At 39.9% G+C, this 14,785-nt stretch overlaps 2 protein-coding genes across 4 annotated transcripts in view; both read left to right on the top strand.

Annotated features, from left to right (window-relative positions):
* LOC136447640 (cordon-bleu protein-like 1) overlaps positions 1-246 on the top strand; it is a 39,607-nt gene extending 39,361 nt beyond the window's left edge. The window contains exon 11 of the mRNA XM_066446680.1: positions 224-246. Within this exon, the coding sequence (XP_066302777.1) occupies positions 224-246 (23 nt within the window). The remainder of the gene's footprint in view (positions 1-223) is intronic.
* Positions 247-483: 237 nt separating this feature from the next.
* LOC136446842 (enolase-phosphatase E1-like) lies at positions 484-14,145 on the top strand. 3 transcript variants are annotated; one of them, XM_066445451.1, is made up of 5 exons: positions 484-751; positions 6,345-8,821; positions 9,060-9,191; positions 10,336-10,605; positions 11,682-14,145. In XM_066445451.1, exons 1-5 carry the CDS (start codon positions 544-546, stop codon positions 11,730-11,732), a joined length of 3,138 nt encoding a protein of 1,045 aa, XP_066301548.1. In that variant the 5' UTR covers positions 484-543; the 3' UTR covers positions 11,733-14,145. The 3 variants fall into 3 exon arrangements, with proteins under 3 accessions (XP_066301548.1, XP_066301550.1, XP_066301549.1); XM_066445452.1 differs by lacking the exon at positions 9,060-9,191 and having other exon boundaries at positions 485-751; XM_066445453.1 differs by lacking the exons at positions 9,060-9,191; positions 10,336-10,605.
* The last annotated feature ends 640 nt before the right edge of the window (positions 14,146-14,785 follow it).

Genomic DNA, 14,785 nt, shown 5'->3' with positions numbered 1-14,785 from the left:
TATTATCCTTGACCTTATGATCATGTATTTAGTGGGGATGGTTCAGTGGTTAGCAACCCTGATTCTTGACCTTAAGGTTGTCCCTTGCTTGACTGACAAGGGTTGCAGTCCCGGGGACATTGCCCACTGCTCTTAATTATAACTGCTTGCACTGAATGAAAAGAACAGGGAAATTTGCTAAGTTGACTCTCATAGTGTCCACCCTTCTTGTTATAACTATTAGTGGCAAAAAAGACTTGCACTTGATGAGGAGTTCTGGGGCTCCCCCATCCATGTGCAAGCACGTCCAACCCCCATATGATGGGGAACAAAAGACGTTAAATTGGATAGAGAGAGAGATGATGAAGAATAGTCTGTAATCCAAGATGTCTGGATGAAGCTGCATTAATTCTCATTTGTGATGTTATGAATACTGATGATGTACTTGTATGTTGTGTAGTCTTTTTCACATCGAAATTGTTAATGATACTTTTCCAACATGTTTCATTGCTTGACTCCCACATTGCAGGATACAACACCCTGCCAACGAAGCCTCCTCGCCCCATGAGCTACGCTGCCCCAGGTGACCTCAGCCTTGAATACCGACCCGCTTCCTTCGACATCCCGCCGCCGCCAGACATCCCACCTCCCGAAGTGCCCCCCTCCCCATCACCGCGAGAGGAAAAGATGGAGGAGGTAGAGGAAGATGAGGACGAGGCTGTTGCCATGTTGACGGCTCCATCGGAGTATGGAGAGGCATCCTCAGCTGGCAGTAAGTCTGACTCTACAAAGTTCTAACTGTTGTGCAGTATGTTTCTTTCGTAAGGCCATGTTGATTTGATTATATGGATGACATCCTCCGGGGACCCCAAAACTGATGCGAGCGCGCGGAAAAAAAGAAGTTTGGCCCAAAAAATTGCCTTCATTATGAAATCCACGTTCTGAGGAAGGGTGAACAAAACAAAACAATACACAGAGTGTGGTGTACTCTAATAATGTTCTTTCAAAACTTCTTCTTTGACTTCGGAATGGACTCTTGCATTCTATGACATCAGTATCCTTTTACCAAAATATTTATTTTTCCAATTTACAGCATATATTTTCTCATTTTGCAGCTGGTTTGTACGATTTACAGTATGGCCGAAAACTTTTTTGGGAAACAGACGAAACTGATGTTCGCGCAGATGTCATCCATATAATCAAAGCAACATGGCCTAAGTCATTTTTTTGATCCTCAATTAATTCTTTGAGCCCTGAAAATTGGAACGAAGATAGAAGTTTAATTTCTGTTACCTTAAGATCATTCTACACAGTCATACTCTCTTATTTCTCTTTTATGCTGTAAACCTTATCCTCAAGCAGAAACTTTGTTTCAAAGTGTTGAATATAAGCTGTGTGATTTTATCTCCTGAAGAAGTTGACTTTCTTAAAGAACTTTCTAAAGACAGAGAATATCAGAATCTGTATTCACTGTTCTTCAGGTGCTTTTGTATATTTTAATTTGTCCCTTGTTTGTATACATTGTGTACCTATGCATGGTAGAGTTGTTCATCCTGAGCGCAGGTTTCTTGTAAAAATCATCTTCTGCGCATGGAATGCGACGTGATGGAATGCGATATGATGGAATGCGATGTGATGGAATGCGATGTGAAGGAATGCGATGTGATGGAAATTGTGTTGCATGATTTTTCTGGTATGATCAACCATGGTTTGGGTAAGTTAGCATCTTTAAATTTAAGAGACTTCTAAGGAAGTTGACCTTAAATGCATATACTGCTGAGTGTGTGGGAGAAAGGTTATCATATACGTGTGCAATACTGTCTTTTAGAGATGTTTGCAGTATGTAAATGTAAGTTTGGTTTATATCATAAAGTTATATATTGGAAATGAACTCTTTATGTGGCATGTACATGTATTGTAGAAAGGAAGGCTTTACATAAATAGCATCAAGGCAAGCCAGTTGTAAGAAATATAGACACCAAGTATCGTGTAGTTTGGTTGGTTGGCTGTCTGTCTATGAACTGCTACCCTGCTTTTTCCATATTTGCTTTGCAATATCAGTTTTTGCTTTTCCCTGCATACGTTCTAACATACTAATAAACTTAATGTCATCCTTTATTTTAATTGCTTTGGGAACACAGGAGAATGATGGGTAATCTGTGCTCATTCCGCAATCCCTTCATGCTTTGCAGGCTGGTACACGGAATGGGACGAGGATTATAGCGACCTCTCGGACACGGAAAGCACCGGCAGCTTTCCCGACGATGACGTTGAAGTCTTCAACCCAATCATATTAAAACCAGTATACATGAAAACAACCTCTGAAGAAGAGGCTTAGGTCATAGCATTTCCCATGATCCTCTCTCACCTCGTTCTCTGACTGGCAGCCTCAGTTCCCATGATTCTCCTGTGGATCCGTCTCCTGAGCCATAGCATGCACCCACGTTGAGTTTCTGTTCGACTAAACTCCTTTTATTTCAGGATTTTTCCTGTTCGCTCCTCGTTTAATCGGTTTGAGTTTCTCCTTTGCAGCTGTTTACCTTGCTCAGCATTCCATTTCAGCAATGTTGTCTACAGTCGACTGACTTATCTCAGATTCTCTCTGCCTTTTTGCTCTACTGTTGTCTACCAGGTACATGTAGAGTTTATCCTTTAGTTTGAACCAGACTTGTTCGCCTGCCTGAGCAAGAATTGGAGAGTTGCAAATCTTTTAGGAGGAGGTTATGATTACTTTAAATCTTATTCTATTCTATTTTTTATTTTTTGTATTGGTTAGACTGACATTGTAACAGCAAATATACAAAATATAAAAGAAAACTTTTATACTTTTGGCAAAGCTCAGTATCATATAACTAGTACATTGTGTCATGCTTTAGACACTTAAGAAAAGACTACAAACTTTTTCAAAATGTTTTTTTTGCATGGATGGTAGATTTTTTATCTTATCTCTTTTTTATTTTTTTTTTCATATCTTTTAGTGGCATAAGTGATAAATGATAATGAGAGAGCCTCCTCCTACAATGAGTTGTGACTCACCCTTCTGCATGGAGTTCCTACCAGATGATTGACAACTGCATGTGTGTGCTGATTGGTCAACTGATGATCTTGACATCTTGATTTCTACTATTGCATGATGTGCATGATTACTGATGATGACTTCTACATTTTACAGATAATCATTTGTTGCAATAATGCAAGATTTCTTAGTCAGGCAAAGCTACCTGTTTTAATTTTACCTCTAACAGCAAGTATGATTTTTTTTGAATTGGTGATAATCAAATCTACTTTTAGGTTAAAGAATTGAAACACTTTTGCTTTCATACTTCCTTCAGATCAAAAGTTAGCTTGCTTTGGACCATTGTTCATTTACACAAAGGATTTTGAAACTACAGGCTTTGTGAGACTTTATAACCCAACCAAACCCTTACATATTGTACCACGAAATTTCTGGTCCATCAAAGCCATTCAATACCTATCAAAATGTTCTAAATTCGCTTCCCATGACGTCTTGCTGTTATAGAGTGTTCATGCAGACATAGATTAAGTGTGCTTTGGATGGCAGTTTTCATGCCTGTATCTTAATCAGGTACTTAATACTTGGTTGTCTTCTGCATGTTCAACCATTTAGTAAACATATAATATTAGTCCCTATAGATTATTCATATTTTAGCATCTTGCCTTGGATGTACTTGCCTTTTCTCAAAGAAAGGCTGTTTTCAGTCTGTTTATTCCATCAGCTGGTGCCTGTAATCTTATTACAATCCCTTCACTATATGAACCTCCCCCCTACCCAAGCTTATATCCCATATCTTTGCAATGGACTTATTTATTAGAGCAAAGGTACTGTAAGGAATATATATATCTTTTAGGCTTCAAGACTGCAAAAATCAGAATGTAGTTTCATGCAGTCAATTTAAGGAGGTATACTATGCAAGTGAAAGAGTTGAGTTTTCTTTTATGTTGAAACTTTCAGAGAGAATTATAAAGTATTTAGTAAAAGATATATATTATTCTGAAGTTGAACAGACTTTCAAATCAAAGTAGTTGCAAAGCAAGGTATATTCATCAATTAGGAACTATCATAGGATGTAGTACAGTCCAGAAAAGTAAGGCAAAAGTAAACAAATTAGACAAAGTTTTTAAAGCATGCAGTGAAATATAGATAGGTACATGTAGATTTTTATGATCATATCAGCGATGGAATTTTATATGCCTTATCGTGAAATCTTTGCAAATGCAGGACAAGATGAGACAATTTATATTAAGTAGGTATTAAAAATCTATATTTAATGTACGGGTGGGCAATGCATTAAGTTATACTGGGTAATACATGCATGTTGATATTTATATACATGCTATTATGGGTATACATGTAGAGGTAGGAAAGAAAAACTCATAATCATGTGTAATAAATGATTTCAAAGAGATTTTATTCTACTTGATTCTTCCTTTCTCAATAGTTGAATTTAGCACAGTACATTTACTTGTACTTGCTGTGTTATCCATTCAAGTACAGTTAATGTTTCTTTACATCACTAGTACATATAAAAAGCCTTATCTCTGTAGACACCATGTGATATTGCAAACATTCAGAGCTTTGCAAAGGCCCCATATATTATACATGTATGATAAATATAGTATTGATGCAGTTTTGGAAGTTAATTTGTATAATATACCATCTTGTCATCGTCGCAATTTTTGACATCACTCAAGATTGAAAAGTCAAACAGGATTAAATGCTGGAATGTTCAACAAATGTACAGTAGTTAAATCATTTTATATAGTAAGTTTTATTGATTTACAAGTTTTTGCCCGAGGGCTAATTGCAACATGAAACCAAATGCATCTAAAAAGTATACAGATAGTAAGTTAACAATTGTGACAAGTGGAACAAGTGGCCATTCTAAAAACTACTATGGAATACAGTCTAAGCTATATCAGATCAAGGTTCTAAAGGTCTGGATTCCTGGGGTCACTGTTGTCGTGGGAAAACTGCCACAGGTGTGTCTCACTGCACAGCACTTCCGCTGCTCCTTAAAGGTGAGGACACACCTGTCTGAACTCAGATGAACCGTCTTGATTATCTTGCTGGAAAAACGGGTTCTATGAAAGGTCACTAACCACAGGTTAAGGCAACATCGTTATTGTTATTTGGTTAGAAGCCTTTGATGACAGGACAGTGATGACATTTCGCCTAGATTATAGGATGAACAAAATGACTGTAGTGGTTACGTTAGGACATAATTATCATAGATCACATGAATGTGGCCAAATTATGCCAAAATTGTCCTTGAAGTTTGTCCTTTGAAAAGATGATAACAACACTTCAGAATCTGCTTTTTTGTGTGTGTTTTTTTAAATTCAAAGAGGCATACCTGAACAGTTTAGATGTGTATTTTTTTAGCTGTAATTTTGTGTTCATTGTTTAATTATTGTCAGGCTAGGCAAATTAAACTTATAGATAAATATAAAACCTAGTTGAGCTAGGTCTCTCTTTTCATATTACCAAGAAGACCAAATACTACCCTGATGATTCCTCATATACCAACTCCTTATTCCTTATATACCAAAAATAAATATACCAACTCCTTTCAATAACTGAAATAGACTGGACTACCATCTTAGTGACGTGTAAAAATAACGTAAATGGCACTGTGTGTAAAGGAGGATCCACCCAAGGCCATCTTTTGAAGGACACTTGCTCGCTGAGGCAGTTTGTAATACCCCGGTAACAGAAACAGGTAGCAAGGAAAAGAAATGATTTTGCCTACCAGTATCTGCTTGGAGATTACAAAGTCCTATCTGAGATTCTGACTGAGAATCAATGGAGCCCAGACCCACAACTGAGAGCTGCCAGTACAACTGCAGGGTAATTAATGCATCAGAAAGAGTTGAGCACATTGTTGGCATGAAAGGTATATGACCTTTTTGCTGGGGCTGTGAAACATCAACCTGCTAATTGTTAATGTCCAGCAGCACTGACTATTACAAACTGTGTTCGGCCGTGCCATGTAATACATTCATACAACAAGCTCAATACAGTGTTTTGTTAAAACCTTTCTTGTGTTTAACACATAGATTTTCTTTCTTATAGGAAGGACATGAGACTTGTTGGATTGTTTTTTGAATGGAGGAATTTGCATGATTGATTTATGAAAAATGCTGGGCCTGATGTTTTACTTCAACTCTCTTACCATGCTGACTCACCAATGCCAGTTTGGAGGCATGGCGAGCATGCACTTTCATAAGAATGTATGAGTTGGTATGTTGCCTTTGAGAAATGAGAATGATCTTTGACCCAGATGTTACAACGGTCCTTTTAAAATGAGCTGTTCACTGACTGGAATGTCTTCTTTTCCTTACAGCTGCAGAACCCACCATCGGACAAGGAAATGAGGCGATAGATGTGGCAGAAGTGAACATCGATGCTAACTTCAAGGAAGAAGGCAACATGGCGTCCATGTCTTTTGGCGCAGAGAAGGCAGATTCAGACAGTGGAGATGACTCAGATGACACAGGATTCGTCACTGTGAGCACTGTCCAATCAGATGACAGGAAAGTTTCTGACCAATCAGGAAGCTCTTTGTCTGACCAATCAGCTGTCAATATCTCTGACCAATCAGAGGATGCAAAGATCTCTGTGGAGTCAGCATATTCTCATCCTGACCAATCAGCTGATGTGAAGATGTATGAAGAGTCAGCTAGTACCAACCCTGACCAATCAGCTGTCTATACCTCTGACCAATCAGAGACCACTTCATCAGACCCATTAGAGCTGGAGTACCTTACACAGACAGTGGACAGTCTTACTGAGGGTTTTAGCTCAGATGACTCTCCAAGTGTAAGTCACGGAAGTGGCCAGTTGGACTTAAAAGAAATAAGGGAGGAGACACGCATTGTTGAGGAATCACATGCTGTGTCCCAGCCAGAAACTGGTGAAGTTGAACACCCTGTTGAAACTGCTCCAAATGTATCTAGTGAATTAGATGATGCGGAACTTTCCTCACTAACTGAAAGCAGTGAGGAGAAAGTTGGAGTCAGCCGAGCAGATTCCCCATCAATTAGCTCTCTCTCCAGCCTATCAGAATCCAATGCAGCACCTGACCAATCACAGCAAAAGACTGCAGAAGTTAGCAACCAATCAAAAGAGGCTATTCCAAATAGCCATGTGGGGAGTGACCAGTCAAAGGTATGGGTAGAAATGAACCAATCAAACGAGGTTGTTTCAAATGGACAGACAATGTATGGCCAATCAGAAGAGAGTGACGACAGGAGTATGCCAGACACTGAGGAAGTAGTGCTGAGAGAGAAGAAAGGACCCGAGCAAGTACGCGTTCGCTCTTTTATTGAAACTGAACACGAGGAAAAGAAGATGTCCTCTCCTTCCCACCACATTGTGAGCTTGGAGGGGTCGGTACGTGGGTTCAAAGGTCATGTGAAATCACGAGTTGTGGACATAGACTTCGATAAAGAAGAGGAGGAAACAGAGAGAGTAGAAGAAGAAGAGATAGCCATTGCAGAAAGCAGACCAGTGCAGCATACAGTTGAAAACAGTGCACCAAAAGTTATAGAAGAGGAGAGAGAACCTTTGAGAAGTGTTCGGAAAGATTCCAGGGATGAAGGAAAAGTGTACGAGGAGAGAAAGCCTGAACAGAGGAGTTTTGTTAGTTTGAGTAACATCAAGTTTGCTCACAAGCCTGACAGGTCTTCGATCGGACTCACCAATTTCCAAGTTCTTCCACACAATGCCATCCCTGTGGAAAGGGTTGTTAGGAAACGTAGCACGTCAATCGACAAAGCCCCGGAGCCACAGGTTCAAAACTTAGACGTTAAAACTGTGACGTCAGAACCAGTGCAGACGCAGAGGGGCGTAACAGAAAGGGAGCCAGAAGTGATAACGGTGAACAAAGCGGGACCTCACGTAGACATGACAAAACTGCGCCAGCAGATGCACAAAGATAGATCCATGGAGGACTCTTCACAGGAGGAAGGAACAGGTTCCCAGAATCCCCCTGCAGAGCCTCAGCAGGATAAGGAAGTGATAGTGTTCCCTCAAAGAGGTGAGCCTATCATAAAAAACGAGCCCGTACGCAGAAATACCGCGTCAGAGAAGAGAGCGGTGTATTTTTCGGCCCCACGTCCCTTCAGTAGGTCGTTTGACAAAGAAGAAAAGGACGCGCCCAAGGACGAGCAGAAAGCCCCCAGACCGGCCCCACCGAAGAGAAGTGACAGCTTCTCCAAAAGTTCCATGCTGCACAAATCTCCCCCGTTCACCCCAAGCTATCACAAGGTGACCTCCCCGACCCCCCCGCAGGGGATATCAGCATACCACGCTGTCCACCCTCCCCACCCCCTGAAGCCATCCTCCCCCACCAACGTTGCGTCCTCGCCCGAGGTTGAACCGATCCCGCCGTGGGCAGTGGCAAACTCTGCCGCACCACCAGATGTCCGGATCAAACCGGCCTTTATCGTCCCCCCTCCCCACCCTATCAAACCCACCCCTCCCGACACACCACAAGAGGAAGGGTCCCGGAGACAAGGGTTCTATGCCTTCGGTGCGAAACTCAGGCCTAGCTCTGCCAACTACTCCTCCCACTTTGCTACGGAGACGCAGAGCAGTGCGTCGGTGTTCAAAACAAAGTATCGCCCGAGGTCGGAGTACCTGGAGACTGTGAAGCCGGTAGATCCGGACGACGAGAGTTTCAGTCCGGCGGCCGCGGCGGGCTTGAGACCGGCGTCCGAGCGGAGGCTGAAGCCGCTGCAGAAGAAGGAACCCGACAACCCACACGAGAAACTGATGACAGCGATACGTGGCGTAGAAGCTACCGTCAAACTACGGAAGGTACGAACTGTCTATCTTTATCAGGTCTTTCTGTCTGTCTACAAACAACTACTTATGTACATCTTTTACATTATCCAGATATTACAGAAATATTGTGTCTCATGTTCAGAAGTTGTCTGTGAAAGGATATGCAATGATAGATTGTTATAACAGGTTCTCTTCAGAAGGCACACACATATAGAAGCTTAGTGACATGAGGTAAAGAAATGTGCCATGTGCAACTTTTCAACATTTTCAGGTAACCCAACCTCAGACCAACAAAGTTGTCTTTGGTCGTGTCATTGAGAAATCGGAGCATGATGCTATCAATCGTTCCGATGAGGCACCACCGAGACCACCTTCGCCAACCGGCTATGAGCGTCCAACAGGGGTAAAACAGTGAACCTCCCCCAGTGGGAGACTTGTTTGTGGTGCTGTGGGGATAAGTAATGAATCTCCCCCTGGTGCTGGTGGTGACAATATTGCTGAAAAACAACAACACGGAAATTGCTATATCTCCTTTACTGCTGCTGACTGACAGCATTTATTCCATTCAACATAGAAAAGTTTCTGTGTCCAAGCTACTCTCTGGCTTTGAAAAAAAAATGTAATTCTTGAATGAATCAGAAAGACCATATCCCACATCAGATTGTGTTGTATTGTGTGGTGTGGTGTAGTGTGGTGTAAAATTTGAAATCTAAGTTTGTCATTCTGAAATGAAAAGTTTCTTTGTCTAAACCAATTCATAGGTAGAAGACTAGTTTGGTTCTAACACTTTCCTATTTGAATGGAATTGATATGCAGCTGCCAGTGTATTAAATGGTTTCTGCTCTACTAATGCCAATCCTTGAGAGTTTCAGGGTTTATATCTTACTATGGGTACACCACACAGAGATGGCTGATTCACCTGTATGCTGTTACTCACCCACCTTACACATGTTACTACACTAACGGCATGACTATGTACTGTGTTGCACATTACTATGATATATAATTATAAGGCAACTGTCTGTTGTAAGAAAGGGGAAGGCTGGCAAAAGGTAGAAGAGCTTTACACACAGCAAACATAAAATCATTTAGTTTTGAATTGGACCAGACAGGATTTGAAAAATATACATTCTGTCATTATACTGGTACTGGTAATTCTTTATTTGGCTACAGCAAATCTCTATATTCTAAAGCGTTTCTGGTTACTTATCTACATTTAAGATAACATGCTTTTTCCATTTTTCTAATTCTTTTGTAGTGCTCTGAAAAGCACCCACAAGTAATTTTGCTGTTCTCACAACTTAAGAGCTTATAGTAGTCACACACTTTTCTGCAAGTGTAGAAGACTATCATTGTCTCCCCTGCCATTGTTTTGTCCTTCACTTGAGATCTGCAAGACCTTGAAGTTTGAATGTTCAGGGTACTGTGTATGTCTTCATTTTGCCACCCCTTCCTCTGCCTGTGTCTGCTGTGCATGGCACGTACCTTATAGCGGTAACCTTGCATGGCTTTGGTGTGTACACCTCTCACTCTCCCCCCGTGTCCAGGTCTCCAGTCCCGAGCCCGACGTTTCGTTCGGCCGCGTCCTCAACAAACCACCGAGCACTCAAACAAACGGTTCCGCCAACGGTAGTAGTGCGCCACCTCCACCACCCCCCTCACGGCCGCCTCCGCCGCCTTACGACCACGCTATGGCGGTGAAAAGTCGGAGTTCCTCGTCTTCCGGTGGTACACAAAATTCTGACGATGCAGTAAACGCACGTAGGGCTGCTATGGAAGCCATTAAGGCTGGAAACCTCAATTCACGGTTAAAAAAGGTGGGAAAACACTGAACACAACAAGCCTTCACAGTCTTTGAGCTTCCAAAAATGACTTCAATATTTCCATATCCTTTTATTTACCCCATACAAATTTATTTTGTGATTCTGTAAGAACTGGTGATTCTGTTTTATACATGAATTTTAAGAATTTCAAACAAAAAGGTAGTAAGTCATAGCCATAAAGCAGATATGACAGAAATGGGTAAGTCTGCATGTGCTGTACCTGTGGTAGTGTTCCAGTAATGTTAACATAGCTTTATGTTGAGTGCGCTGTCTTGTTCATAGTGCTCCTTGCTACATTGTACTAAGTCTTGCATTGTAACCTCAGTGTTGACATGGACTAACACATATTACTAGGTATTACATACACCACAAATAAAAGTAAACAGGCAAGGATATGGCTTTTTTCAGGTAATTAAGAATCTTTCATAAGTACAGGAAGCGCATCATACATGTGATTGCTCGGGCAACGCAAATATGATTCTATGGATGACACTGAAAGGTGCTTCATATACATACATGTAGGTTTTAGTGTACAGCAATGCTTGCTAAAATGTTGCAAATTGTTGTTTGGCCTTTTCAAAAATGAGAGATCACGCCATTTGAAAAATGTTTTTGATGTTGCTATATGATTTCAAAATAAACATGTTTGTACTGTCTTGTACCAAAATTTCAGTTTTCCAGATGAGGTCATCCATTTAGTCAAGTTTGTGTTGCTAAATGTGTGTTAAGGTATTGTATGGTGAGAGTTTATCATCATGGGGTGTTATGATTATCAGTGTTGTAACTGTCAGTGACTATGGTACAAACAAAGGAAGGGTTTAGGAGGTGGTGAACTAGTGAAGACTCCAGTCTTGCATCCCAATACAGCTGCTTTGTCTTCAAGCAGTTGTGTGGTTTGGTTGATTTTGTTCATCTTTTTGGTTCTGAGCCCTAACGCCAAACCGACGTCACTAATGAGCACCTATAAGCAAAAAGACATACAAATATCAACCCAAACCACACATTTGCCTAAAGTTTAAATCAGCCGACAGGCCTGGTGTCATAACCTGCTTCTGATCCTCCACATGCAGGTGTCTCCCAGGGAAAACACCTTCCAGGTGTCACCTGTGGACCTGGTGTAGCTGCAGGTGTTATACAGGTGTGCCACACACACACGACCAGGTGTGGACGCACCTGCACAAACCCACAGGACTGCAGGGCCATTGTCCCTTTTCAAGACCATTATGTATTTATTGATTGATTTCCGTAAATATTAGAAAGTCTGTCATACGCTTGTGTATTTGTAGTAAAGAGATCTGCATACAATGGCTACCACTATGTAGTTCATATACACAATATTATTACCAACTTATAATCGATACTCAAGCAATCCAAAGTCACTCTTATACCTGTGAAATAATTCTTGCTAATTACTATTTTGAACAAGATATTTTTTCAAATTGTTAGTTATTTATGCTGCATTGTAAGTTGTTTTTTCTTGGCCAATCTTTCTTCAAAAAATGTTGGAGCAAGTTACCTGAGTACTTGAATTATCACAGTGTGGGAAAAATTCTGCATCATCATTTTGTCATACTTGTATAGCAAAAAGAATTATTCTTCGTAAAGCTTAGCTTTTATTCAAATCATGGAATCAGAAAGGTTTAATTGTATGACTAATTGCTTCTCGAACCACTAAAGTATCCCCATCAAAGAGACTTTCAAAGAAGTATACATGTATAATAAGAAGCAAGGACTCTGCAAATTAAAGTCGCTTTTGGTCCTACTTTTAATTTAGAAAGTTTACCAAAGTCAATGCTATTCTGAAAAAAGCAACTGCTATGGTAAATGTGTACTTCATAGTATAGTCATGTATATGCGGCTGCTATTTTGTACGGTGAGCTATTCAAGTCTTCCTTTCATTTTTGCATTGTTGTGTCAATCGCTTAATCGTGTAGAGACTATGTGAGTGAGTTGTTAAAGAGAATGTGCTTCTAGAATATCTTTGACTAGTCTGGAAGTAGATATTTTTCTAATATGAAAATCGACATGCTTTCGTTTGAGTTACTAGTACTTCATGTATTCTATAATGTATAGGAGGGATAGAGTATTTTGATGTCCCCATACAGAATCATAATTTTGATACATTTAGGATGCATTAGAGTCATTGTACAGTCTGCATAGATCTACAAGGCTCACTATGGGGTGTGTGAGAGTACTGTTGTGAGAATGACATCTTGCCCTGGTGGCAAAGTACAAAATAACATAACTGGTCTGAATCGTTCAAATCTGAAAAATCCGTTCTCTAGAAAAATTCCTTAATCCCTGCTTCATATACATTAGGGATATTGCTATAACTTTTGTTATATAAAAGATGAGTATATGCGTATATGAAACACTAGCAAAAGGGAAAGTTGATGGAACAAAGGATCAAGAAGCGAAAGTTGATGGCGAGAGAGTTTCGACCCAAAGTTGTAGACACTGTCAGTAACCATTATATTCGTTGATTGTGCTTTGAAGAATTATGTTCAGCACTTACACTAACTTAGTGTTACATAAAAAGTGTCCATAACTTGAAAATGACAAGGAATGTTTCCAACTCTTTTGAGCTGTGTAAGAATTGAACACTAAGTTGTTTAAGTTGTTTTAATCATATGAATAACGTGTTACATTCATTGTTGTTGTTTTTTCATTACCTTATATCTCTATACATTGTCGTTACCATATTATCCTATGTGAATATATTAATTATGTTTCAAAAATATGATATCTTGCTTGTAGTATAATTCATGAAGAGTTACAGAAAATATGATTATGGAGTAAGCATACATAGGAGTACAAAGTATTATGATAAATAGATATTGCTGCATTAAATTAGGTCGCTAAGTTGTGTACATATTTATACATATATTAATTTATCTTAATCTTATCGGTCAAATATGTATTTGATAAACAAACCAGAAAGCAGAAATATGTATGGAAACATAACATCCAAGATACCATTGCATGTTTGTTGTATCAGTTCAATGTTACCATGGCAACATAAGGTTGCCATAGCAACCTGAAGTTACCATGGTGATGGCACAGTTCTCCTACGGGTGATAAGCATATATCCTGGATGTGTAAACCTGGTTGTAGTAGCAAATTCATCTAAAAGTCAACTACACGTACTTACATAAAAGAATATTTGGAAACTGGTATTGTTACTTGTCTATCTAACGTAAACAAAAAACTGTAAAGGTCTCCATAGCAAACAAATTGAATTTTCTTATTGTGGGAGGACAGTTTTATTTAACCGATTCTGTAACATATGGATAAACTGATTGAGAGAGGTCCTAACAGAAGTGGATGGTTTGTCAATGATTTTGAGCATGAGACTTCATATCCTTTGCGAAGAGTGAAGGATTAGTGGTCCTGTCGTTTGTTAAACAATTTAGAAGAATAGGTTTGGTGAGGAAGAAATGTGGGAGAAACCTTGTTGGCTGCATATGGGCAGCTAGTGTTACTTTTACCCCTTCCTAAGATGTGCCAGAAACAATAAAGGATCGTTGTGTCCAACCAGTGTGTGTTGTTTTGTTCTTTGATTTGATTATAGATTTTATTAGAATTGCAACGGTACAATATACGTTGGACATTGCAAGCTATTGCTGGTGTCGTGACCCACACGTAAAACATAACAGGACTGCAATTCTTGAAGTGTCCTGCTATCCATTTGAAGATATCACATTGATCAATGACTTAGCCTGATACAAGCCTTAATATTATTTTGGTCACAGATACAAATTACAACATGCAAGGCCTTGACTTTAGTCTCTACCAGACTAACTACGCTGGCTATAGGGAAAATATTTGCCTGGAGAGTTTGGCCACCAGGGGGTTTCATTTGAAGGGGGGATGTTACCCTTTCCGTGGACTGATCCTACTGTTCAATTATTCCCCTTTGGCAGAATTCTACGATTCATACATCCATAGGAAGGCCTGGAATGTTAATCTTTCCGTGGACTAGTACTGACTGTCCTGGCCAAGTATTCCCCTTTTGCCGAATTCTACGTATACGATCCATACCCTGTAGGAAGGCCTGGATGAGAAATATTTCTTGGGTGACATTATCCTGTCCTTAGTGCTGAAACACGTTTCCATGGCCAAACATTGCATGAAAATACTGTTGAAACAGCAATAAAACATATTGACAAAACAA

This window comes from Branchiostoma lanceolatum, chromosome 13 (assembly GCF_035083965.1).
Source record: "Branchiostoma lanceolatum isolate klBraLanc5 chromosome 13, klBraLanc5.hap2, whole genome shotgun sequence".
NCBI classification, from domain to species: domain Eukaryota; kingdom Metazoa; phylum Chordata; class Leptocardii; order Amphioxiformes; family Branchiostomatidae; genus Branchiostoma; species Branchiostoma lanceolatum.
Note: the sequence above shows the minus strand (reverse complement) of the source record. Positions and strands in the feature narration are given on the sequence as shown.